General features: G+C 40.4%; 1 protein-coding gene across 1 annotated transcript in view; it reads right to left on the bottom strand.

The window, feature by feature from the left end:
* Positions 1-27,738, bottom strand: part of RYR3 (ryanodine receptor 3) — a 3,250,282-nt gene that overhangs the window by 616,654 nt on the left and 2,605,890 nt on the right. The window contains exon 72 of the mRNA XM_044074157.1: positions 14,687-14,743. Within this exon, the coding sequence (XP_043930092.1) occupies positions 14,687-14,743 (57 nt within the window). The remainder of the gene's footprint in view (positions 1-14,686; positions 14,744-27,738) is intronic.

Genomic DNA, 27,738 nt, shown 5'->3' with positions numbered 1-27,738 from the left:
CTTTTTGGCATTTACTTCCCTGAAGTCAAGACCAATGTTGATGGTCTCTAGCTGACCAAAACTTTATTTGTTTATTTAGTTATTTAGCATTTGTTGACTGGAATAGTCCGACTGAGCTTGAGCCCTTTTTCAGCAGAGGTTCTGGGAGAAAAGCTCCACAGTACAGTTATGCAAGTAAACATTCATAGGATTACAGTAAAATACAATAACACAATAAAAATTTATACAATAAAAAGTTTAAGCAGATGAGTGCAAATTAGGAGCTGTCATTGAATCCCACATTGACACAAATGTTCTCCAGGAAGGGCTAAAACAGACAGACAACTGGTGTCAGAGCCATGGACTACAACTGAAAAGAAATGCATAGTAGCATCCTTTGGGAAGTTATCCACCCCTGCTAACTAAGATATTGACAACACACCTCTTAGAGTTGACCCAATAGTCAGGGACTTAGGGACACACATAGACAGTAATCTAGATTTTGACCATCACGTGTTTACAGGAGTGAGGAATCATTCTATGTTGCACAGTTTATAAACAAAGGTATGGCATCTAAGTCCAAGGAAGTCATTGTTGCACTGTATTTGGCATCATCAGACCTATCATTTAGTACAATGCCCCCTTTGGTATGTACTTAACCAGGCATATCCAACAATTGGAACATCCATAGAGGTTCCTCACAAAAAGAATACAGGGCGTATATAAAATGTCCTATGCAGACCACCTCTAGGCCTTATCCTTGGATTCTGTCTCTTACAGGCTGTTGAGGGGAGATCTATGCCTGGAATACAGGGCATTCTCAGACCCCACTCTGGTGTATCTCCTGCATATCTGCAAAACAAACAGCATCAGAATGACCTATTCTAAAGACTTTAAACCTTTCCTGTGATATAAGCAGGACTTGCTTGAGAGACAGGTATGTATCCCAGAGACTACCCCATCTTTGGACCATCCATGTGAAGCAGAGTTCCTCACTAATGCAATTCAAGTGCAACTTGACCCTAATGCAATTCAAGTGCAACTTGACAACTGGATGGGGACCAGGTAATTCATCCCTGGTTTGACATCTATGGCACTTACGCCTCTAATGGACACAAGCAACCTGTAAATGGTTCATCTCCCAGGCCCCTACTTGTAAATGTTTCATGTCCCAAGCCCCTGCTTACACTTATCAGGGGTATCAGAACTTGTCAGAGATTTGGGATGCATGGCTAGGCTTAAAAAGGCCCTTGCAGTCACTAGTCTAGTAAGCACCTATGAAAAACTGTACCACATAAGTAACTTTCATTACAATATTTAGAAATTTTAGCTTTATCAACGTGAGTGTCTCGAGGAGGCAACCAAGTCCAACCAGCATTAAACATGCATCAAAGATAACAGTTAAGTTTAAAGTAATAGAAACATATGGGGTGAGACTACTTGCTCAGAGGAGGTGGGAGAAAATGTCTTTGTATGACAGTTTAATGATAGTTATGTCAAGACAGAGTTATTTATGATTACTTGTTGTGTGATAGTGTCCTGATGGTTATGTGTCCAGCCATGGATATTTTATAAATAGTGGAACATAAGAAGGTAGTCATCATTTAATTAAAAAAAAAACAGAGATACCTGTATGTGGTTGCACTGAGATCAGTAACAATGGAAACAGTCAATTAGTTTTAAATGATTGCATTTTAATTAATGAATTGGAGGATTAAGGAAGTTTTCTCTTACTCTGAAGGCTGTGCAGTCTAATAAATTTAAGAGATCTAGGGTTAAAAGGGATTTTGCTCCCTACCAAGAAACTTTTTGGCATGTTTCTGTTAAAGCTGAGATTGTGTTTGCCAATTTAACAGCTTCATCATTTCTCAGTGTAATATTTCCTGATTTATTTACTTACTGTACAGCCTTACAAATATAAGTGAAAATCTCAACATGTATATGTCCCCTAATGCATTTCTATATAATGCAGTATCATACCCAACAAAGTGAGACAGTGAGATGGAATTTCTACAGTTCTACCGAAGATGAAATCTGTGGAATATTATGTTCATTTCTAGAAACAACACTTTACTGAGAACACAGGGTGCAGTTAGTCCAAAGCAAAGTGATTAGCAGGATGCCTTGTTGCTTTATAAAACATATACAAGATTTCAGTGTGTTCATTCTTAAAAAGAGAAGACCACTCTATGGAAGTTGTTAGAAAGCTACAAGTACTTTAAGAAAAGAAACATTTTATAATGAAAATCAAATATCAAGTCAGACGGTATGGCCTAAATCTTGACAGGAAATGTTCATGAATGGTGTGGAAAATTATATTATACCGTGCCTGGGAAGCCATTGAGAACGACTTACACAGAAGTATAATTTGATGACAGATATAGACGGCTTATTCCAACAAATCTAACCATGTCTTTACCCATTGTTTAATTTGGTGAGTGTACACAACCACATTCTCTTTTTTCTTTTAATTTTTTTCTCACTCCTCATAAGAATTATTTACATATGTCTCCTGCATTCCTGAATTTATTTACTGGGTTGGATTTTACAGGTTCTTTAGGAAGGCTATTCACACATTAATTACCCTTTCCAAAATCTAATATTCCTTCTTTGTCTTATCTGAGCCATCTACCCTGTAACTTCAGATTGTGTTTTATTATTCCCTTATGTCTCTTTTTTGTAAGATGGCATCAACATGGAACACATGAATTCCCTTAAGCAGCTAAACAATTCTGCAACGCCCATGCTGCAAATTTCTGCAAAACTATAAACAATAATTTGTTTTAGCATATTTATATGGTGTCTCTAACAGGCATTGCAACATTTTTGTTAAGCTTCTATGAACTGCCTCAGTCTTGTGCATGTCTTTATGATGATGAGGTTCTCAGAAGTGCACTGAGTAATTCAGAAAAGGTCTTATTAACATTCTGAAAAGAGAGAGATCGAACTGCCTTGTGTTCTGCTAGGGATACCTCATACTATGCTTATTCCACCAACAGTCACCTTTCATCACTGCATTCTCATATCACTTGCTTGTCTTTATCTCATCTAACTCATCTGACACCCTCAGTACTCATTTATTCTTGCTACTCAACCACCCACTTTGTAATCTCTTCCTCTTTTTTCATTTTTTCCTTCTTGGACACATTAATTTGATTTGTTCTGTGCTTAATTTGTGCTGTATTTAGAATACTCCTCAAAAATTTACCAACTCTCTTTTACAAGCTCATCTACTGTCTTACTGAATCCCATTCCACAGTTTTTCAGTGACATCTGTGCAAAAGGATACATTTGACTGCATTATTTGGTGCACCACCCTTTTTAGCTCATCTCCATTCCATTGTATTTGGTTGTGCTGATACTTTAACTTTCTTTCTTTTTGTCTTTATGCACCAGTAAAATACTTCTCCTCTCCCTTTTTGAACAACTTGTTTCCTAAGGATTCAGAAAGAACATCATCGCTAGTTATAAGAGCTGTAGCCAAAAGGGTCTGTACAATGTCGAAAAATGGGATTCAGAGACACAGTAACAATAGGGAAAGATCTCATCATCAACTAATTTGTATGTCTCTGAATTGTCCTTAACTAATGCAAGTGCAAATCAGCACTTTCCTGTACTACGGTAGCCCATGCATCACTTTGGCACAAACACCCCTCCCATATCCACTCTTCCACATACATGTACACATATACGACAGAACAATCACAATGCCTCCACTTTTTTGTCCCTTATCACATAAATTATGGATCCTTTTAGTAAGTCAGTCAATAATACCTACAGTTTCATTCTTGTTAGTGTTACTAAAGTACATCATGATGTTACACCTCTTGTTCTATTAAGTTTTTAAGTGACTGAGTACTATTTAAAAAAGTTGCCCTGGCATTGTCTAGTACACTTCTCGACTGTATCCTGAAGCCACTCCCATAAGTTCACAAACCCACCCCTCTCAACTGTACTAGATTTTATAGGATGCTGCTGCTGTTGCCTGTTGCAACTGCCCTGTCCCTTGGAACTCATGAATTCCTGTAGTCATTTAATGACATCACTGATTAGAGTTTATGCTTCTTATTATGTCAAAAAAAAACTTTTTATACTAAATGATGAGATAGCACAGTGGGTTAGTGCTGCTCCTTTCTGTGTCAAAGTTGCAAAGTTTGAAACCTTTACCCTCCTTTTACTTTACATTTCCTTTAAAGACGTAGGTAATAGTTTACAGGATCCCTGGGGTTTAGTGGTGGCATGGAGGAATAACATCCTCTGTGTAACCTGTGAGAGTACAGAGTTTGAATCTTTTTAGTGCCTTGATGGTACACAATAAACAGTTATTCTTGAGGTCTAGTGTCCTCCTTGCATCCCCTCCCATGTCTTAAGTGCTACACAACTGTTTTCTTTTCTTTTGTTAAGTGACTTTAAGGCACAATGCGAAGTGTTATCTCTAGTGTTTAGTGTCTAACCTGATCTGCAACCTTCATACTGCACAACTGTTTTCCTTTCTTTTTTAAGTGACTTTAAAACACAATATGAACACTTGCCATTAGTGTCTAGTGTCCAGCCTGACCTGCATCTTTCATACTACACAATTGTTTTCTTTTTTTTCTAACTGACTGTAAGGCACAGTATGAACAGTTATCTGTAGTGTCCAGTTTCCAATCTGACCTGCATCTTTCATGCTGCACAACTGTTTTCTTTTCTTTAAGTGCCATTAAGGCATGATATGATGAGTTATTCCTAGTGTCTAGTGCTACCCATCCCATATATTCTCTACTGCACAACTGTTTTTTCTTTTTAAGTGCCTTTAAGGCATGATTTGAAGAGTTATCCCACATGTCTAGAGTCCGCCTAGCCCATGTTTTTTGTGCTGCACAGTTGTTTTCTTTTTTGTTTTTAAGTACCATTAAAGCACAATATGAAGAGTAATTCCTGGTAGCTGATGCATCTCACCAACAATGTTGCAGGATTTGCTAGCTAAGGGGAGTGTAGAGGTCTGATAGCCCCCTAAAATACATTCACACATTCTTGCATAAGCACACATAGCTCCCCTCATCACACTCACAGACACACTCACCCATATACACACACAAACACACAGACACACACAGACACACACAGACACACACACACACACACACACACACACACACACACACACGCACACACACACGCACACACACACACACACACACACACACACACACACACACACACACACACACACACACACACACTAACCCTACCTCATGACTAATAACCCCCTAGTCTGACCTCACAGGTAGACACATACAGTTATGCATGCAGCCACATACATACAGACAGAGCCACAACACTACCTGTCTAATAAACACTGTTGCACTTACCTGTAATACGATCAGGCCAGCCATGGTAACTTACACAAATGAGATGATTCTCTGAATCGCAGAGCCATGTAAATGCCTTTTTGCAAGCACTTCTGGGGGAGAGCAGATGGCTAATTAGTATAGGCCACACCCCTGGAATACCTCATTAGCATTTAGCATGGCCAAAGTAACAGCCACTGCAGTGTTGAACATCTTTTTGCTAAAGCACTGTGATAGGGCTGTCTCTGACACAAAAACTGTTACCGTGGGGTGTATACCCAGTGTACACCACGTGGTAACATGCCTCTCAAGTGTACCTCATTATGAGGAACATACCTCATTTGGGGTCTTAAAAAGTTCACATTCCTCGAAGTTCTTCAAAATTCCACATTGAAAGACTCTGTCACACATTCAGTGTTAGGAATTTTTTTTAGCGAAATCCATTGTAAATAGAAATTAATCATATTAATTCATTAAAAGATCTTCTTTATAAGTAAAACCAGCATATTTTAACCACCGTATGACCTTCCTAGTTGAAGTTGTTAGTAAGCAATTAGTATGTGTTCCACATTTTGCCCATTTGTTCCACATTATGAGGGCTAGTGTTTCTTATTTTAGAGATGGAAGGTTGAGAGCTATGTGGGGTAACCTTTCTGAGCTTGGCCCAAATTATTGTTTCCTTAGCGTGGAACTTTAGTTTTCTGAATGCCTTTCACATTTCCTGTTTTATTTGCATTGTTCTCTGTCCTCCTCCCATGTTTCCTTTCATTTCCAAGATGATTTTTTTTCTTAATATTTATGCTGTCTTGTTTAAAGAAGCATATCATATTTTTCTATCTTCTTGATTTGCATATTTGTTTTAGCAAAAAAAAAAAAAAAAAAAAAAAAAGGAAACCAGAAGTGCTTATTTAATAGCTCTCACATTACTTTTCTACACCATCTTTATAGGTTCATAGGTAGGTACTAAGCTATCTGCCCGAGGGCATTTATAAGCCAAACCAGAGTGTGTCAGCTTTCGCCGCCCCACTGATTAATTAACTGAGCCTCTGTCAAGAAGAGCCAATGAAGTGATCCCAGGGGTGTATCTTCTGTTACCCATCCACTCATCAAGGCTTCTCTTGAAGAGTGTTAGTGAGGGGCTCTGCCTAATGTAGTTAGGAATTTTGTTCCAAAGCATGGGGAGTCTCTGTGACAGGAATCTATCCCTCCAGCATGTTCTATTTATTGTTGTGGCGAGGTTTAGCTTACTAGAGCGAGTGGCTCTCAGTGACTTGGATTTCTTTTGGTGGAGCATGTCCATCAATTCTGAGTTGGACATGGCTTTGTAAGTCAGGCAGAGATCACCTCTGAGTAACCGATATGCCACTGAGTAGAGCTGGAGTTTTTCCAGTCGGGCTGCATAGGACATATGTTTGAGACCAGTAATCCTCTTGGTGAGGTACTTTTGTGGTCTTTCCAGCTGTTGGAAGTGTCTTGTGAGGTACATCCCAAACGGGGCATTGTACTCTATGATGGGTCTGATGAGTGATGAGTAGAGGGGCACTATAATCTCTTTATTTCTAGATGCGAACCCTTTAGTAATTAGATGGGCTGCATAGAAGGATTTCCTAACTACTTTGGCAATATGATTGTCAAAGGAGAGATTACTATCTACCTGGGTCCCCAGGTCTCTTATTACCTCTTCTGTATTAAGGGGGCTGCTACCTATGTGGTAATTCATGGGTGTTTTGTTTTTCCCAAACGGGATGACTATGCATTTTTTGGCATTTAGCTTGAGACTATGACTTTGACACCAGGTATCCATCTCAATAAGGCCCTTTTGGAGAATGTCCGTGTCAGCCAGAGAGTCAATAATCGTTCCCAGTTTGCAGTCATTGGCGTACTTGGTTAGCCAAAGTCCTCCTTTGTTTGCCTGTACTTCTGAGAAGTATAAGCCAAACAGTTGGGGTCCCAGGATCGAGCCTTGTGGGACACCACTTGTGAGTGGTTTAGAGTTGGACCTGGAGCCCGCTATTCTTACCGTGTGAGTTCTGTCTGTAAGCCAGTTGGCAACCCATCACGTGACGTAGGGGTTTATGTTCAGGCTGGTGAGTTTTTCTATAATTCCCGAGTGGGGAATGGTGTCAAAAGCCTTGGAGAGGTCAAGGTAGGCTGTGTGAACTACCTTCCCCTCATCTATGGCCTTGGTGACTGTCTCGAAAAAGTCAACCAGGTTTAGTAGGCATGATCTGCCCTTAACAAAGCCGAACTGGGTTGGGTCAAGTGTTTGGAGGTTCCTAATGTCTTTGTTAATGAGTTCCATGATGATGCGCAGACCAGGCTAGTCAGGCTTATGGGATGATAGTTACCAGGGTCAGTTGTGGCCCCTCCCTGTGGAGTGGAATAACCGTTGCTGTATGCCATTCTATGGGCACACAGCCTGCGGAGAGGCTGAGTTTGAACAGTGTATTTAGGTGGGGGGTTAGTTTGTTCTGTAGTTTGTGCAAGACACAGCCTGGGACACCATCTGGCCCCATTGATGCTGTGCTTTTAGCTTTTGAAAGGGCTGTTTTCACCTGTGCATCTGTAATTTCTGGGACACTACACTTTTTTGGTATTGTTGTGGACCCTTTTGGGGGTGAGAGGGGGGTGAAGTTTGCACTGAATCGATCTGCCAGGATGTTGGCAATATCAGTGGGTTCAGTATATTTTGTGCTATTTTGCACTAGCTCAGAGCATATCTGCAAGTTGCCACTTAGATTCTTGACATAGCTAAAGAAGGCTTTGTGGTTATCTTTTGAATCCTTGGCTATTTTTCTTTCGAAGTTAGCCTTGGAGGATTTTATGAGGAACCTTAGTTTCTTACTGATTTACTAATACTGATCAGGGTTGTCTTTATTTCTTGGGATTTGCTTTTTTTCTAAACTAGTTTCCTCCTTCTATTGTATAGCCTGTTTATGGCAGGGGTCCACCAGACTGGTTTCCTTCTCTTAGGGAGTGGGTCTTGGTTTTGCTAGGGATGGCATGATCTATGCATCCTTGTAGGTGCTCATAGAGTGCATTTGTAAAGGTTCCTGCATCTTGGACACTGTTATCCTTTAGCGTGGGGGCTGTAAAACTTACCACCTCTGTCTTAAGTAAGGTGAAGTTTGCTACAGAAAAGTTTTTCACTGTGGTTTCCTTGGTTGGAGGTGGTGGTGTGGTGTGGACATCCAGAGTGATTAGTTTATGGTCTGATCTAACCAGTGATGGGTTGACCTCTGGTGTGGAACACCTGTTGCCCATATTGGTGATGACCTGGTCCAATATGTTTTCACCTCTGGTAGGGGAGTTTACCTGCTGATCCAGGGCATTTGAGTTGATAAATTCCAGGAAGCGCTGGACCTGGGAGTTTGTACTTGAGTAGTTTTCCCAGTTAATGGTAGGGTAATTGAAATCACCCAATATCAGGCTGTTTGGTAGGACCTTCATGTTTTCCAGTGTCTCCAGAAAGGCGGAGTGGTGGTCCTGGGTCATGGAGGGTGATCTGTAGCAGGCCACAATTTGCATTGCAGATTTGCCTGATGTTAGTTGCATATGGATGATCTCGGAGGTATCATGCTGCGACACTAACCTGGAGGTGTAGGTATCCTTGATGAATATGGATACACCCCCTCCTTTTGTGTTTTGGTCCATGTTCTGTGGCTGAAATGTGTGGTATGAGTTGTAGCCCATTAGTGCTGTGGTGCTCTGTGGAGCCTTGAACCAGGTTTCAGTTACTGCACAGATTTCAACGTTCTCCATACTGAGGAGTGCATTGAGCATGTGCATTTTGAGATTTAAACTCCTGGCGTTGAGTAGCATAACCCTCATTTTTTTATTTGTGCTGTTTACGGAGGTGGGTTTGACTTTTGAGCCTTGCCTATAAAAGGCACTATGAGGGCAGCAAGAGCCTTGGCCAGTATTCGAAAGCCTAGGGGTGACAGGTGCAAGCCATCTCTTGTGAAGCAACGACGCCTGTCAAGCATGTCGTCCCAGGCTGACAGACACTGGATCCCCTTTGAATGACACCAGAAACTTAGCCAATTGTTGAAATTGATCATTTTTTCTTTATACTGCAGTATCATTCTTAGTGAGGGCAGTATGCTACTCAGGGTCAGGGTCATACCCGCCTGGGCTACATGATCAGAGAGCTCTTCCATGTCTCTTTTCATGTAGTCCAGGGAGGTACATCTCAGGTCATTCACACCAACATGAACAATGACAGAGTCATATTTGTACTTGTTCTGGAGTGACCTGAGTGCTTGTGTTATGTGGCGGATTCTGGTTCCTGACAGGCAGCTAACAGTAACCTTCTCCTTGTCCAGCCTAGCGAGTGGGACGTCAGTGTGCCTGATTATAGAGTTGCCTATTACTAGTGTGTTAGGTATGTTATTTCGCTTTAAGGGCTGTGATTGTGCGACACACTGATTTTGTGTTTTATGTGTTGTCTGATTTGTGACAGGAGGTGCAGGTTTTTTGGGTGTCTGCTTTGGAGGTCTGTGATGCTCTTGCAGGTTTTTATTTAGAGCCTCCAAGTATGATTTTGTGTATTTATATGTATTTTTTGCCAGTGCTGGTTTAGTATGTCTATGTGAGGCTGGAGGTGTGGTGCAAGTTTTAACTTTCTCCTCATGACTGCCTGTTCCAGTCTTGGGTGGAGAGAGCTTAGCCTCCAATTTAGCTATATAATTGCACTTCTCGCATATGTTAATGTTTTGTGGTAAGAGGAGAGGGTTGTCTGTGTACATGAGGGAGTTGTAACATTGCCTCTGGATACCCAGGTTCACCAGCTGGACTGGAGAGTATACCTGAAATTGCCCTTTTGTCATGCCTGAATAGTAGTGTGAGCTGCTTAGTCGCTTGGTTGGTGAGGGGTGAATAATGAGCCTTGCCCTGCTGGGCAATCAAGTGTCGGGATATATTAGTGCTTGCTATTAGGTCTGAGCAAGTGCTGGACTGTAGGATGCTTTTTAAGTGCTTAGGCTGAGAGTTAGACTTGGTGGAGCCGGGATAAATTTAGCCCTAGTTAACTGGCGCTGCCGGATGTGCAAAACCATGCAAACACAGTTTTTAAAGCAGGGAAATGAAAGAGATAGAAATTAGCCCAAAATAGCCTATACACTACTAACTTCTGGGCTGGAACCACTCCTCCAGGGACAGATGGCTGCTCAAAGCTCCCTCTCTCACAGATGAACAGAGAAACCTCCCTCTATCCAAGTACGGTATGGGCAGCTCAGAAAATTGCAACACAGCCCTGAATTCAGCATTAGCCTGAAAACTGGACTATACTAGCTTAGAAAGGTGGGAAACAAGGACATTTTTTTGTTAAAGATAAGGCAAAAACAGTAAAAAATACACTTAAAACAGCTTTAAATGACTACAAACAGTAAAAAAATACACTTAAAACAGCTTTAGATGACTACAAGCAATCAGAAAAGGCTTTTACACAAATTACCCAATTAACCATTAAAAAAAATCTCAAAACTGAGCCCTGTTCCTGTAGTCTTCAATCAGACAAGTTCTAACTGCACACTCCTGCGACTGGGGTGCAGGGAAACCTTCTCCAAAAAAGAAGGCCTGGATTAGTGCTCAAGTTATACAAACAAAGCTAGATTAAGCAGGCCTGGATCTAGTCTATGCTACAGCAAACAAGGTGCACCATTTTCAGTAAGAAACAGTTCAAATATACAGGCACTACAAGCCTTTAACCAGAAATTCCCAGCTCAGAAGGGGAGAGCCCAGCCTCTCCTCCCACAAGAATGCAGACCACGAACCTTCTTAATGTAAAATAACTGGCCTGAAGCCCAAGTGCTTAAACCAGAACTAATACACTTTTAGAATAACAGACACTGAGCCTTCAATCAGCAGTTCCCAACATAGAAGGATGTAAGCTACCTGTCCTGCCACAACAGTGCAGACCACAAACCTTCTTAATGTAAAACAACTGGTCTGAAGCCCAAGTGCTTAAATCAAAAGGCTTACAATGATAATTACACCAAGCAGTAATAAATATAACTGAGTACTTTTAAGATAACACAAAAGCAAAATAAAGTAGGAAGAAACACAAATACAGTAAAAGCAGATGAAAAAAGTGCAATTTTTTTTTCTTGAGTGAGCAAATGAGATGGGCCCAGGAGGAGTATCCAAATGCAAATTTACAAGAGGGGCGGGCAGTTTCAAAGCCACCAAGATTAACACCAAAGCAAAAGCAGGAAGGGTGGGTAGGGAACTAACTGACAAAACAGAGCCACAACTTCCAGCTAGATAGTATTTAATGCAACACAAATAAATCAATTTAAATGCTGTATTATTTGAAAAAAAGTGCAGATAAAGATTTACTTAAATTCACTTATATGTCCAGTTGATTTGATTTTATGTAGGTCTTAGCTGGCCAAAGCTCAGAGTTTAAGCAGAAAATAATCCAAAATGTACCACTTATATAAGGCAGAAACTGAATAACAATGAAGTAAACTACCCCCACTTATCACTGGCTATTCAAAAATTCTAACAAGCATTAACTGAAAAAACAAAGCCACAACTTCCAGCTAGATAGTATTCAATGCAACACAAATAACTCAATTTAAATGCTGTATTATTTGAAAAAAAGTGCAGATACCCCACTTATCACTGGCTATTCAAGAATTCTAACAAGCATTAACTGAAAAAACAGAGCCACAACTTCCAGCTAGATAGTATTCAATGCAACACAAATAAATCAATTTAAATGCTGTATTATTTGAAAAAAGTGCAGATACCCCCACTTATCACTGGCTATTCAAGAATTCTAGCAAGCATTAACTGAAAAAACAGTTTACTAGAGATTTTTTTGGGCTCCTGTGTTATAAAAGTTTACCCTAATAACACATGAGTCCTCACTTCTGACTGGCATTACTCCACAAGTAAGATAATAATGTAACACACCATTTGTCAACTTCAAAAATGGTATTTGCAATCAAGTTAATCCAAAAGTCAAGTCAATAAACAGTATGAGTTGTGGATTTCAGGAGGGTAGCCTTTCACATAAAAAGAAATAGAACATTTCTTAGAAAAACTCTAGCAAATAAGCAAGAAATGTTTATGAACAGACAACAGGGATGCATCAAACCAGACAGCCTGAAAGCAAAAGTTCCTCACATAAAACAAAAAAGAAAGAAAACTAATTTAAGTAAGTAATGACATCATAGGTTCAGAAAGCAGATTCTCAGACACTATTACAGAGAGCCTCCCTCAAAAACAAATAAGATTATTCAAGTGTGTCACAGCTAAAAAATGTAGAGTTCACCTCTTCATATCAACAACAACAAAAACAACATACTCTGTTGTGGTGAAGCAGATCGCCCCCCCCCCCCCCCCACCACCACCATGCATACATGTGCATATACACATACATGAAATAACAAAAATACAACTAAAGCTAAAATTACTCTTTTACTATGGATATGTACCCTGAACTAACACAAAAATAATATCAGTTCACGTTTCAAGCACACAACATTTTTAGACATTATGGTTCTAAACTGAAACAGATGCAGGAGTTTCACAACCTGGTCTTACCAGTTTAAGAATCAATGGACTAGGAAAATGATGCTGATGAAAGTAGAAGGAAGAAGGGAAGGAAGTCAAAGGACAAAAATCCCACAGCGAGGAAGCAACAGGCAGTTTAGTCGATTAGGGAAGTAGCTCCTTTTATATGTTTACAAGAAGGCATCAAAAAAAACAAAACACCACATCATAATGACATCCTATCATATTTTTGGTTGGACTTTACAAGCAAAGATAAGGCATTAATGTTTATTGCACTGCTTGCTTTAATACAGTGCTATATAACAACTCAATACTCTGCAAAAGATGTTTTCAACAAGATTTTCCTCTTATAAAATCAAGTATTTAAATACATTCAAGCTGTCTTCCACATTCAGGAAAAAAAATCCACATACTAAATTCTGAAGAAGTTTACATCAAATTGTTATAGACCTTCTGCAACATGGACCAGAATCTGGATTTTTATTTTGTAGTCAGTTACTGTATTTGAGGAACACATTGCTTTCTGCTTTAAATGATCTGCATTTTTTTAGTCTTTTACTCACAGCTAAACTAGCTCTATTACAAAAAGGAAAGAACTGTGAGTGCAACCCAGATCACGTCAGTGATTAACAGTCCTGAGATGATGGAGGAGCCAGGCAGTGAAGGTACAAGTGAGCAGCCAGTGTTGCCTCATCCATCCTGTGGGGAGGAACATAGCCCAATCCACAGCAGTAATGCATCCTGATGGTGGCCGGCATGTTTACATCAGAAGCGCAGAATTGATCTGAATGCACGCAACTGCCAAGTGATGCTACATGTTGCAGTCAGGGCAGCATATGTATGAACACACACACACACATGGTTCTAGGGCTCAACACTGCCATCTCTCCTTTGACAGCAAGCACAGAAGGCCACTGGGAGGAGGGTACAATCCTCCCATATCAATGTCTACAAGCTAAATTAATTTTTTTTTTCAGAACTGGGACCAGAGTAGTAATTTTCAATCATTGCAAACAAACTTAATGAAAGTACTCAGCTATTCCTTGTGCCTCAAAAGCCATGGGCATTTAGCTGATTTTCCCAAGTCAGGAATAAACTCAGGTATGGCATACACACCATCCCCAATGCAACATCATTAACACATAACTGAAGGTGCATCTGCTTCAAACAAATAATTACACTTCCCATTAAACAAAAAAACAAAAACAAATAAAACAAATAAACATCACTGCCGCACTTTAATTTCAGACTTTCAGTCATTCCTTCCTTACCTTAATTCAGGACAGCCACAGTACTCAGTGAGCACAAGGACTGAGCAACTAATCCTAGATAGGGCATCAGTCCATCACAGGATTCATGCGCAGATACACACACACAAATACAACATCAAAGGGCACAGGTTCCTACATATTACTTTAGGAGGAGGTGGATATGCAAACTCTGCAAACAAAGCACCCCACCTGAGACCTCAACTGGAAAACCTAATGCCATGAGACAGAAAAGTTATCCTTTGTATCACATTGACTTCAGACTTCACAAGCCTAAATTTCATCCTACACACTAAAACTACAGAGTTTTTTACATAACTCAAACCCCTAAAAGTTCAGTCTGTGATTACTGCATACTCAAGTTGGTGAAATGCTTCACATTTATGCTGAGTTAATTATTATGTCATGTTTATTCTGTAAATACTGCCGCATGAAAGTATACCCACTTCTTTAGGGATCTGTCTGAAAAATTATTTGTGGTTATATGGCCAACAAACATGAACAACATTATTAGTCACAATTAATTTCCATGATCAACACTGACAATAGGATATGACAACCTGCATTTAAAGTATACGGTACCTTCTGTAAATGCATGTTGTTGAAGATAAATTCTTTTACTTCTTCATCTGTGTCTTTCTGTTAAGAGAAACAGAATATCACTTGATTATTCACTGTCTTAGGAAATTAATTTGTTTTAAAATGTGCAATAAATTAAAGATGTGCTGTACTTAACACAGATGAGATAACAAGTACAGAATAAAATACATGATGTTTTCACCTTATTACTTAAAGTGACCAACCTGAAATACAATATATTCCTGTTGAATTATTTAACTTTATACAGTAGGTGCAGTTTCTAAGGAATATGCCCAAGTGCACTGTTTCCCACTTTCAGTACTTATACAGTCAATATTGTATGACAGCAGTACATATAACAGAAGACCCATTAAAGACTTAATAGCTGAATTTTACAGAACACAACAGTTTGTTACTTGAATACATGAAACAAGCTTATGATTGGTTTTCCAATCACAACCAAGTTATGTGTTTGAGATACAGATTTTAAAAAATGAACCTGAAAAGAAGAGCAAAATGAAGCTTGACTGGTAAATCTTGACATCGGTTGACAGCACAAAAACTAGCCGTGATCAGTGAAACATGAAAATAATTATATGTAGTACATGCAGCTTCAGCTGCTTAGATGTATTACTAGTTACACATAAAAATATACAGGTGCAAGTGAAAGCTGCAAAGCACTTAAAACTATCACAACTACAGCAGCCAGAAGCACAGCTTCTGCTTGCCACTTTTGTTTATATACCTGGCAACACAAAATGTACTATATCTTTCACCACTGTAAAGCATGTCTGATACTGTTCTGTGGTGGCTGGCTGCTGTGTGAGTTGTTATTTGAGATACAAATATAACAGTATCACAGCAGATAGCATTGTCACCATGGTTCCCTAGTTTGATTCTCAGCTGGGGTGCTTTCTGTGTGGAGTCTGCATGTCCTCCCTGTGTTTGCTTGGGTTTTCTCTGGGTGCTCGAGTTTCCTCCCACATTCCAAAGACATGCAGTAGGTGAATTGGGTACACTAAATTGGCCATAGGTGTTTGTGTGGTGTGGAAGAACTATCATGGGAGGGTTAGTCACCTGGTGGTGTAAACATTGGCTCTAGATGATTGTCACTGTTGAAGTGACAGCCTGACCCCAAGTGCAAAAATGGGAAAAAGGGGTTGTGGATGGACTACAAATATAACAGTTTAAAAAGTTGCATAACAAAGTTTGTAATACACATTTGAAAGTTGTTAAGATCAGTTCTCTTGGCATAGCAGTGTATAGCCGGTTTGTCTTTCTGCTGACTGTGGAGCACAATCAGTATCCTCCATGTGGGAAATTATAAAATGTGACACTGCCAGTGAAACATGGATTATCTTTTATAATGATGCCATAAAGGGATGTCCGCCATCTGAAACACTGGGCAAAAAATTAAGAACAAATGAATTTCAGTATTATACAAACAGAGTCAAGATTACAGATGCAGTTAAGTTATCCATGGCTCAGTAGCCTAAGTAGTAGAGCTTTTTAAAATATATTTCTATGCTCTAGAAGAGGATGAGTGTGGAAAAGGTATATTTAAATGGCTAGAGGGCAATACCAACAATTTTATGCTGCAGTTGAAATAGTACTATGCCTTCAGCAGGGAGAATACTGCTGTGAAAGAATGATTTGTGGAGCAGAAGGTTATTTGAATGAACTAGCCTTTATATTGCAAGAAAAAAAGATTATTCCTTTTTAGGAAGAAACTGACTGTTCAAACAGCTGCACAAATAAAATATCCTGTACTGGAGATAAGAGCTAGGTGATTCTTTAAATGAAACCCACAAATAATTCCACGGAAATGGAAACAAAAACACAGAGAATGAATCATGTAGCATTGCTAGGAAATGGGGCAGGCTCTACAGCCGATGCTGTGCTGCAGTAAATCAACAAGGATTAACAGAGTAATAAATAAGTGGACAGCAAGGAGACAGCATCAGTGGGAAGGGACCTGTGACAAGCATAAACTATAGCACTGCCAAAACAGAATGGCAGGCAGCCATTTATGGACATGGAGTGTCACTGTTAAGAAATTAATTTCTGGCAATATGTAGACTAAAGTAGAGCAGCTATAAATGACAGATAGTAAGGGATTATCTAGAATGCAGTAGCTATAAATATTACCCGAGGTCTCAATTTGTGCAATTTTCAAAAAAGAGGATGAGAAGCATGCAAAGTGAAACTACTGCCATCTGCTCTACTAGGAAACACTTATGGAGAAATATACATGCAGAACTTGGAAATCTTCTAAGACTCTACAAAAAAAAAAAACTTTGCTAGAATCTCCCTGTGTTCTGTTTAACTGTAACAAAAAAAAAAAATTACGCTTGTTTCCTGCCTTTCCTGTAACTAGTCTAGTCCAGATACAGATTTTCGATATCCAGGACTATTTATAAGCTTCTGAGCCCCCCAAGCCTGTCTGTGTTGGAGGGAAGCCTGCTAGCTTATCATTGGGAATGGTAAGCACTAGATAACCTATCTGCCACATAAGGAGTGGTTTCTGGGCCAGAAATTGTAGTTATTGGCCGTTTGGGCAGTTTTTCCATCTCTCTCAACTGCCTGATTTAAAAGCCCGCATTTGCACTTGTTTCTCCCCCTCCCTGTAACTAGTCTAGTCCAGATACAGATTTGTTATATCCAGGACTGTTTGTAAGCTCCTGAGGCCCCAAGCCTTTCTGTGTTGGAGAGAAGCCTGCTAGCTTATCAGCAGGATTGGTAAATACTAAGTAACCTATCTACCACATAAGAGTGGTTTCTGGCTCAGAAATTGTAGTTATTGGTCGTATGGGCAATTTTTCCATCTTTCTCAACTTTCTGATTTAAAAGCCCGCATTCGCACTTGTTTCTTTCCTGTAACTAGTCTCGTTCAGATGCAGATTCTTAGTTTTAGCACTTGAATTTGCTTATTCGTGCTCAGCACTTCTTCAGAACTTGTTGTAAGCACTAAATAAGCTACTAATTACTACAGCACTCAACTTTCCTCATTACCTAGAGGTAAACAGTTTTTGTACTTACCTTCCTCACTTGTTTAGAGAAAAACAGCTCTTGTACTCATTTTCCTCACTTATCTAGAGGAAAACAGTTTTTTAATTCAGGCATGTCCAAGGGTTAGCTCCCAGTGTTCTCTCCTGTCTATCTGATGAATCTGGTCATCTTGGGGCAATGCAGCAATTGCCTCATGTACACAGACAACCCTCTCCTCCTACCACCCAATACTACAACCTGTGAGAGATGCACTTATCTAGCCAAACTGGAGGTAAAGCTCTCTCCAACCAATACTGAACTTGACTGTCAAGAGGAGAAGGTAAACACTTACACCACACCACACTCATCACATAGTCCCACTAAACCTACACCACCAAAATCCACACATAGAAACACAAAAACATTTGCAGAGGCTTTCAATAATAATCTGCTCAAGCAACAGAGACCTCCAAAGCAGAAATGCAAGCAACCGCCACCCCCCCAACACTACCCAAATGACACATAGCCCACAGACTCAGTCTGCCACTCAACCACAGCCCATAAGGCAAAACAACATACCCAACACACTAGTCATAGGTGACTCTATAGTCAGGCACACTGATGTCCCACTCACCAGGCAGCTGCATGTTGGGTGCCAGGATCCATCACATAACCCACGCACTCAGGTCACTCCACAAGTACAAATATGACTCTGTCATTGTCCATGTTGGTTTGAATAACCTGAGATGTACCTCACTGGACTACATGAAAAGGGACATGGAAGAGCTCTCCGATCTTGTAGCCCAGGCAGGTATGACCCTAGCCCTGAATAGCATCCTGCCATCACCCAGAATGACACCACAGTACAAGGACAAAATGATTGAATTCAACAACTGGCTAAGCTTCTGGTGTCATTCTAAGAGGATCCAGTATCTGTCTGCCTGAGACAACATGGTCGACAGACCACAATGCTTTGCCAGAGATGGCCTGCACCTGTCATTCCCGGGATTCTGGATACTGGCTAAGGCTCTTGCCACCCCTATACTGCCTTTTTTAGGCAAGGTTCAAATGACAAATTCATCACCGTAACAGGGACAGGCAAGCAAAAACTGAGGGTAATGCTACTCAATGCTAGAAGTCTAAATCTCAACATGCACTCCCTCGAGGCACTCCTTAAAATGGAGAACATCGATACCTGTGCAGTGACTGAGACCTGGTTCAAGGCTCCAGAGAGCACCCCTGCATTACCAGGCTACAACTCATACCACACTTTTTGGCCATCTAACCTGGACCGGAACACCAAAGGCGGAGGTGTGTCCATATTCATTAAGGATATCCACACCTCCAGGCTAGTTGCTCAGAATAATGCATCCGAGGTTATCCAAGTGCAACTAACTCCGGGCAAAACTGCAATCTCACTCCTCTTTTCTTGACATACTGGAAAATATTAGCGTTCAACAAAACACCCTAATAATGGGTGATTTCAACTACCCCACCATTAACTGGAAAAACTACTCATGTACCAACTCCTTTGCTCAGCACTTTCTAGAATTCATAAATTCCAATGCCCTGGATCAACTTATCCACACCCTCATCAGGGGCAGCAATATCCTAGACCTAGTCATTTCCAACATGAGTGACCAGTGTTCCACACCTGAAGTCAACTCCTCGTTGGTCAGATCCGACCATAAGCTAATCACCCTAGATATCCACATCCCGCCCCTGTCCCCATTAAGGAAACCTTGGTAAAAAATTTCTCCAAAGCCAACTTCATGCTTCTTAAGACAGAAGTGGCGAACTTCATGACACCCATGCAGATGTACAATACAGTTACGACTGCTGAATCCTACACAAATGCTCTCTATAAGCACTTACACGAGTGCATGGATCGTGCTCTCCCAAACAGAACCAAGACGTTATCCTCCAAAAAAAGGAAGCCAATCTGGTGGTCCCCTGCCATAAAAAAACTCTACAACAGGAGGAAGAAACTGTTGCAAAAAAGAGTAAATTCCATGAGTGGAGGAACTCCCTGGTCAACCTCAGTAAGAAGCTAAGATCCCTTATAAAATCCTCCAAAGCTAGCTATGAAAACAAAACCACCACTAATTCTAGGGACAACCACAAAGCATTCTATAGCTATGTCAAGAATCTCAGTGGCAACATCCACATCTGCTCTGAGTTACAGCATAACGGCATGAAAATTACAGAACAAACTGATATTGTCAACATCCTGGCAGATAGGTTCAGTGCTAACTTTACTCCCCTCTCACCCCCTAAAGGGCCTATATCTGTACAGGAAGAATGCAGAGTCCCTGTAATCACAACTACGCAGGTAAAAGCTGCACTCTCTAAAGCCAAAAACACAGCATCCATGGGACTAGACAACATCCTAGGCTGCGTTTTACATGAATGTCAGAACGAACTGGCTCCCCACCTAAGCACCATGTTCAGTCATAGCCTCATGTCAGACTTTGTGCCCACTGAATGGCACACAGCAACAGTTATCCCACTCCACAAAGGGGGAGCCACCACTGATCTCTGGAACTATCGTCCTATTAGTCTGACGAGCTGGTCTGTAAGGCCATGGAACGTATCATCATGGAACTCATAAACAAAGACATTGGTAACCTTCAAACTCTGGACCCCACCAGTTCGGGTTTGTGAAAGGCATATCAAGGTTCCTGAAACTGATTGACTTCTTTGAGGCAGTCACCAAAGCCATAGATATGGGTAAGGTGGTTCACGCAGCCTATCTTGACCTCGCCAAGGCTTTCAACACCTTCCCCCATTCTGGATTTATAGCTAAACTTACTAAACTAGGCATAAATCCCTATGTCACAAGATAGGTTGCCAAATGGCTCACTGACACCACCCACACTGTAAAAGTTGCAGACTCCAAATCTGAATTCAAACCAGTGACAAGTGGAGTACCACAGGGTTAAGTCCTGGGACCTCTCCTGTTTGGTATCTACTTCTCTGAAGTACAGGCTAACACAGAAGGCCTTTGGATAACAAAGTTCGCAGATGACTGCAAACTAGGATCCATAGTCGAGTCCCCAAATGATGTGGACATCCTATAGAAGGGCCTCACTGAGACAGGCGGCAGTCTACTTAACGCCAAATGTGTGATAAGAGACCTTGGGACCCAGGTGGACAGTAGTCTACTTTGATAATCACATCACCACAGTAGTCAGGAAATCCTTTTACATGGCACACCTCATCACAAAAGGGTTCACATCCAGGAAAAAAGAGGTCATTGTTCCCCTCTACGTTATACTCATTAGATCAATTATAGAGTACAACGCCCCTTTTGGAATGTACCGCACAAGACATCTGCAGCAGCTGGAAAGGCCACAGAAGTACCTCACAAACAGGATTACTGGCCTCAAACAGATGCCCTACACTGACCATGTCAAAAAACTCCAGCTTTACTCCGTAGCATATCACCTACTCCGAGGTGATCTCTGCCTAATATATAAAGCTATATCAAACCCAGAGCTGTTGGACATGCTACACCTAAAGACATCCTAATCCCTCCAAGCTACACACTCTAGGGACCTAAACCCTGTCACCACAATAAACAGGACATGCTGGAGGGATATATTCCTGTCCCAGAGACTTCCCATATTCTGGAACACTCTACCCATCTATGTCAAGCAAAGTTCCTCATTAGCACTCTTCAAGAAAAATCTTGATGAGTGGATGGGAAATAGGAAATACACCCCGGGGATCAGTTACCTGGTTCTACTCGACAGGGTCACAGGAAAATATCTTTCTTGGGTGGTGTAAGCCAGGGAACCTTGTTGGTTAGGCTTATGTAGGCCCTTGAGCCAGTACCCTAGTACCTATCTATGAACCTATGAAACCTGAAGACAGGGAAGAAAATAAAATAATGAAAAGCACCCAGACAATCGAAGAAAATGTGCAGACAATGGTAGCTGATTGACTGAGAAGCAAGTCTATGAAAATGCTTTTCTGCGTACTTTACTTTACCAAAATTTGCTTGTATCAGAGAAGATCACTGCAAAAGGGGATATGTTCCTTTTCCTGCAGTACAATTTTCTCTTGATTTGACTGTGAGGACACTGTAAAATGTAAAAGTAGTATCTGATCTACTTTCACCTTTGGAAAAATGACAACTTATTTTCAACCAAACCTTTAAGTTCAGATTTATTGTAGTGATTAAATATTTAAGCACCCTACAATAGTCAATTACAAAAATGTGTAATATTTACTTATTTATTTATTTAAATTTGATGACCGGGAGTGTCCGACTGGACGTGGGTCCATTTTCAGCGAAGGCCCGGGGAGAAAAGCTCCACAGTAAAATAAACAGACAGTAGTTACATTGGATTACATAGCAATTAACAATTTAACATAGAAATTACTTACAACATATTTACAGATGAAGAACATAGTACATCAGTAGACAACTAGAATCTTTATCTGTGAAGTACATAACAGGCATTAACAAATGTAACAATGAGAAGTTCCTGCTGTATAATAAGTACTAGGCTTATGAGCATCTGAGCTTGCTATAATCAAGGTAGTTAGTGGAGTGGAAAGAAAGGTAGTAGTTGGATGGGGTGGATGATATTAAAGTGGGAGTTGCAAGGGCATAGCCAGCATGTTTTTAGGTGCGCTTTTAATAAAGTTTTGAAGTTGGTGCATGATGGTACGGAGGTAATTGTGGGTGGGAGTGAGTTCCATAATTTGGCTATGGCGCAAGGGAATAGTGCTTCACCAGCAGAGTTATTGGCTTTAGTGATCTGCAAGTGATTTTTGTTGCTGGATCTTAGTGGTCTGGTGGTGCGATAGGGTTGGAGTAGATTCTGGAGGGATGGGACATTTAGTGGATGGTTTACTAGTTTGTGGGCGAGTGAGAGTTGATACCACTGAAGGAGGTGAGGGAGTTCAAGCCAGCCCAGTTCAGCAAGTGAGAGACAGTGGTGACTACGGTAGGATGCCCCTGTGGCGAATTTGGCGATTTTGTTGTAGCAGGTCTCTAGCTTGTTTAGATCACATTGCCTTAGGTTGGTATATACTGGAGAGGCATAAAGTAGGGTGGAGATAAGGTGGGAATTTGCTATTGAAATTTTTGCTGCTTTGGTGAGAAATTGTTTATTTCTGTATAATGCTCCTAGTTTTTTGTGGACTTTTTTTTATGGTCATGGATATGTGACAAAAGAAACCACCCAAAAATGAATTGATTTGATAGAACACACATTCCCATCTGAGGAATGTCAAAACTGAAACAGTAGTAAGCATGAAGTGAAGCACAATAAAGTAAATTAGGTAATGTATGACAAGACGACAGTAGAACAGAATGTTAATAAATAATTATCAGAGGGCAGCAGCAGCAGCAACCTAGCAAATCATAAACTCCTCAGAAACTCCAGAACAGTGTTTTATAACAAAATTCAAGCAATCTAAAAAAAAATTTTGAAAAGTCCAAAGTTCCAAGTAATCTGAAATAAAATGATGCTGATATTTCAGCCACTGGCCATCCAAAAGTCCAAAAAATAATCTGAAGTAAACTGATATCAGTGTTTCAGCCACAGGCCAGCAATACCAATAAAGCACAAAGTTAAAATAGTCCCAGAAATCTGATACTTTAACCACAATATACTTGTGTCCAAACAAATACAACTGCAGCAGCCCATATGCATTCATTCTCCAAAGCAATCCAAAAAATTATTTTAGCCAAAATAAAAGACCAAACAGCTGTTTTGTAAAAAAAAGCACAGAACAGAGCAGAGAATCTCCTGACAACATAACCATCTTGTTTAGTAAAGAAGAAATCACATTCAGAGACCTACAACACAGAGCTCTCCACAGAAAAAAGCGGCAAATAATAAAAGACAGAATGTTCATAATAATCAGCAGATGCCACAAAAGATCATTTGGCAAAAACAATGACAGTAAGTGTCTGTTTAGGACCGTATAATACCAAGTAGATACAGAATAACAAAATAAACTTAACAGAACAGTACCAAAAGGCTATTAATTAACACAAAGAGAAATAAACATCAGAATGTTTAACACTTAAGACTAGTTAGACAAACTTTGCCTAAGAAATAAACTTTAAAATTTTGATCTACACATTCAAAATAATATCAAAAACACATATAAAACTTGGACTTCTTTATAAAGCATCTCAGTATCTCTCCCTACACTCCAAAGAAAATACTGCTCTCACACCTTCTGCTAATCCTGTCTTATGCCTCATCTTTGTCCACACACAACAACGTATCCCTCTCTTATAAATTGGAGTAATGTTACAGCCTCCATACAGGTTTTGTACAAAGTGAATGGTGAACAGCTACAGTCATTCCCCTGCATAAGGGAGGACCTTCCACAGACCCAGGCAATTAGAGACCCATAAGACAGCCAGCCTTATATGCAAAGCCTTGGAAAGACTTATCATGGAACCAATCCATCAGGACATAGGGAACTCCAAACAGTAGACCCATCTCAGTTTGGATTCATCAAGGGCAGGTCATGCTTACTCAACCTAGTGGATTTTTTTTGAAAAGGTCATCAAAACAATGGATGAATGCAAAATGTAATGTAATACACCATATACCTCAAATGGGACAAAGTTTTTGACACAATTCCCCACTCAGGCAAAGTAGAAAAGCTAAATAAACTGGAAATAAACCCCTATGTTACCTGCTGGATTGTTAACTGGCTCAGAGGCAGGACACAAATAATCAAAATAGGGAAAGTTACCTCCACAAAGAGAACAATCACCAGTGGAGTCTCCCTGGGTTCTGTGCTGTGACCTCTCCCGTTTGGCATCTACCTTTCTGAAGTAAAAGCCAATACTAAAGGGCTCTGGCTGAGTAAGTCTGCAGATGACTGCAAGCTAGGGGCAGTTATAGAATTTCCAAATGACTTAGCCATCCTGCAAGCGGGTCTGTTTCAAACAAATAACTGGTGTTGACATCATCGTCTGAAACTAAATGCCAAAAATGCATTATTGTACCCTTTGGGAAGCCATTTCCCCCAGAGAACTACCGCATTGAAGATACAGCCCTAAGAGTTGACCCAGTTGTTCAGGATTTGGGAACTTAAGTGGATAGTGACCTAACTTTTGAGCAACATATGTCTATTGTTGTAAGAAAGTCCCTCTGTATTGCATAGCTTATAAACAAAAGTATTGCATCTAGATCTAGGGATGTCATTGTCCCTCTTTACTCACCCCTCTTTAGACCAGTGGTTGAATATAATGCCCCCTTTGGCATGTATCTGTTCAGACTCATACAATAATTGAAACATCCACAGAGATACATTACTAAAAGGATATAAGGCCTAAACAACCTGTTCTACATGATCTGACTCAAAGCCCTGCCACTATACTCAGTATCCTACAGATTGCTAAGAGGTAACCTGTGTCTGGCATACAAGGCATTCTCCAGCTTTTTACTGATGGATCTACTGCACATTAACTAGACATATGACATCAGAAATACTTGGTCTAGGGATCTAAACCTCTTCTGCAACATCAACAGAATGTTTTGGAGGGACAGGTATATTTTGCAGAGGATATTGCTGCTCTGGAACAGACTCCATATCCACATAAAAGAGTTCATCCCTGTCCAGTTTCAAGCACAACTTTGATCTACTGATGGGAAACAGAAAATCTACCCCAGGATGGTCCCCTGTACTATTATGGAGAGAGGCAGTTTCTAAATGCTTTATCTCATGAATCGGTACCCTCAAATTATCTATAGTATGATCCCAATTATTTTCATTAGGGGTAATATATAATTATTGGCCATGGGATGGGTAATCCCAATCTATAACCAAAGCAGATAGGTTATTTCAAGAACAAAAAGAGAAAATGGCTAGGCTTAAAATGGCCTGCAAGGGCAGCTAGCCTAGTATTTACCTATGAACATGTAATAAAATTACTACATTTGCAACCAATCTTCCTATCAAAGTACATCACGTCTCTCCATTCACCCTGCTTAACTGGATGGAATTCTCCAACTATCTGAAATACAATCAACTTATACTGGCTTATAACATTCTACATTGTATAGAAAAATATCAGGCTCTAGAAGATGTCATGTCATGGCACTTTCCACATATGTATCTAAAAGCTGGAATGCATTGTTATAAGATAAGACAAACTATGCATCCAAAACATTTCAAGGCAAAACCTAGGGCCCTACTCCTGAAAACTTGATAATGTCTCTGCAATCTCAGCCCCCCCTAAATACTAAATATTTTGATACACAAAATGCAAAATATAATCCTTTCCTCCATATTCCATCTCCTGCACCAAATGACAGCCATAACTGGCTCATTTGGTACCCAGTATTACGCCCCTCAATGTTGTTCTCCAATCTGGGATCCATTCCTCCTTTGCACCAGGTCCTAACATTCTCCTGCTCATCTGCCTGCCCTTGTGTTAATGTAAGGAACGAAATCTTGAAATAAAAATGGATCTGAAGATTGTGCCACCCCTGACACCTTGTAGCTGGGGTCTGCCCCTCCATCATGTTTTATTTATCTATTGGTGAAGATTTAGGTCTATTATTCTAGTATTGGTAGAGATATTGTATTGGGCCTGTGGAAAAACAGGAGGTCCAGGACATTTAGGTTTCTAATGGTGCAATAAACAAGTCAGAGTTCTTCCCTCAAAAGTCTGTAAGACACTGAATAAAAGGAAAGAGCCTCCAGACGCTCTTGGTGGTTTAGGGACCTTAGGCCTGTCAACTTTTTTGTTAGGAATCTTTGGAATCTTTCCATTTGTTTGATATGTTTAGCGAGACACATCGCAAAGGTAGCACTGTACTTTATAACTGGCCCAATCAATGCCGAGTATAAGAGTGTTATTACCTTTTTACATTCTGATAATATTTCTTTAGCAATTAACTCTGCTAAGCAAAAGTATTTCCTGACAACAGTTATTACAATGATGGTCAAAAAACAGGGTGTTGTCAAGCCAAGTAAGGTCCCAAGTAGGTCCTTAACTACATTTTTGTTTTGTAGAGGTATTTTGTCTAGACAGCATTATAAGAAGAGGTGTTGGCTACCAAATGTGAGACTATTACATATTTTAGCATTTACTTTGAGCCCATTTTACTACACCAAGCAATTTAGCAACATCCTCCAGTTTGAAACTATATTCAGCCTTTGTTAATCAAAGGTCAGATAACTAAGCCTGAGGGACACTACTGGTTACTTTTATATTTTAGATTAAACACTTGCAACTTGCTCTGTGTGGGTTCTGTCTTTCGGCCAGTTTGCTATCCCACATATGAGCCAATTTTTAAAGCTTTTAACTTTTGTACAATGTGAACTTGGGGAATGGTGTCAAAGGCCTTAACCAGGTCAATATCTGCCCCTTGATAATGACAATTTTCTATCTCACAGTGCTGCCCACGGTGGTGCAGCGGTTAGCATTGTCGCTTCACAACAAGAGGTTCTCCAGTTCGATTCTCGGCTGGGGTACCTTCTGTGTGGAGTATGCATGTCCTCCCTGTGGTTGTGTGGGTTTCCTCCAGGTGCTCTGGTTTCCTCCCACATCCCAAAAGACATGCAGTAGGTGGAGTGGACACTCTAAATTGGCCCTAGGTGTGAGTGTGTGTGTGTGCCTTCTGTGGAAGGTTGGGCGCCGGGCTGGCAACTCAACACTGTAAAATTCCACTGCCAATCATGAGCGGACAGATGATCCGCTGTTGCGACCCCTAACCGGGAAAAGCCGAATGAGGAAGAAGAAGAAGACAGTGCCTGGACTGCCACCGGTGAAAAGAGGTACTACTATCTGATTAAGGGAATACAGCTTTCTACCAAAATGTTACTACAAGGAGTCGATATAATTTTCTACTTAATATTCTCCATCAAACCATGGAGTAGAAAAATCCTCATGCTACTTTAAATCACATTCTTGAAAACAGTATGTGTCCTGGTCCAGCACTTCATCCTGCTCTACAACCTAACCACCAGCATCCATTCCTCATACTGCTATGCTCAACAGAAAATTCTACTCTCACATTCATGATTACTAATATCAATGGATTAAGATGACTGTCGAAATTGCCAGCAGTTTAAAC

The sequence above is a fragment of the Protopterus annectens genome, chromosome 6.part0, assembly GCF_019279795.1.
Source record: "Protopterus annectens isolate FY-2018-M chromosome 6.part0, PAN1.0, whole genome shotgun sequence".
Taxonomy (NCBI): Eukaryota; Metazoa; Chordata; order Ceratodontiformes; family Protopteridae; genus Protopterus; species Protopterus annectens.
Note: the sequence above shows the minus strand (reverse complement) of the source record. Positions and strands in the feature narration are given on the sequence as shown.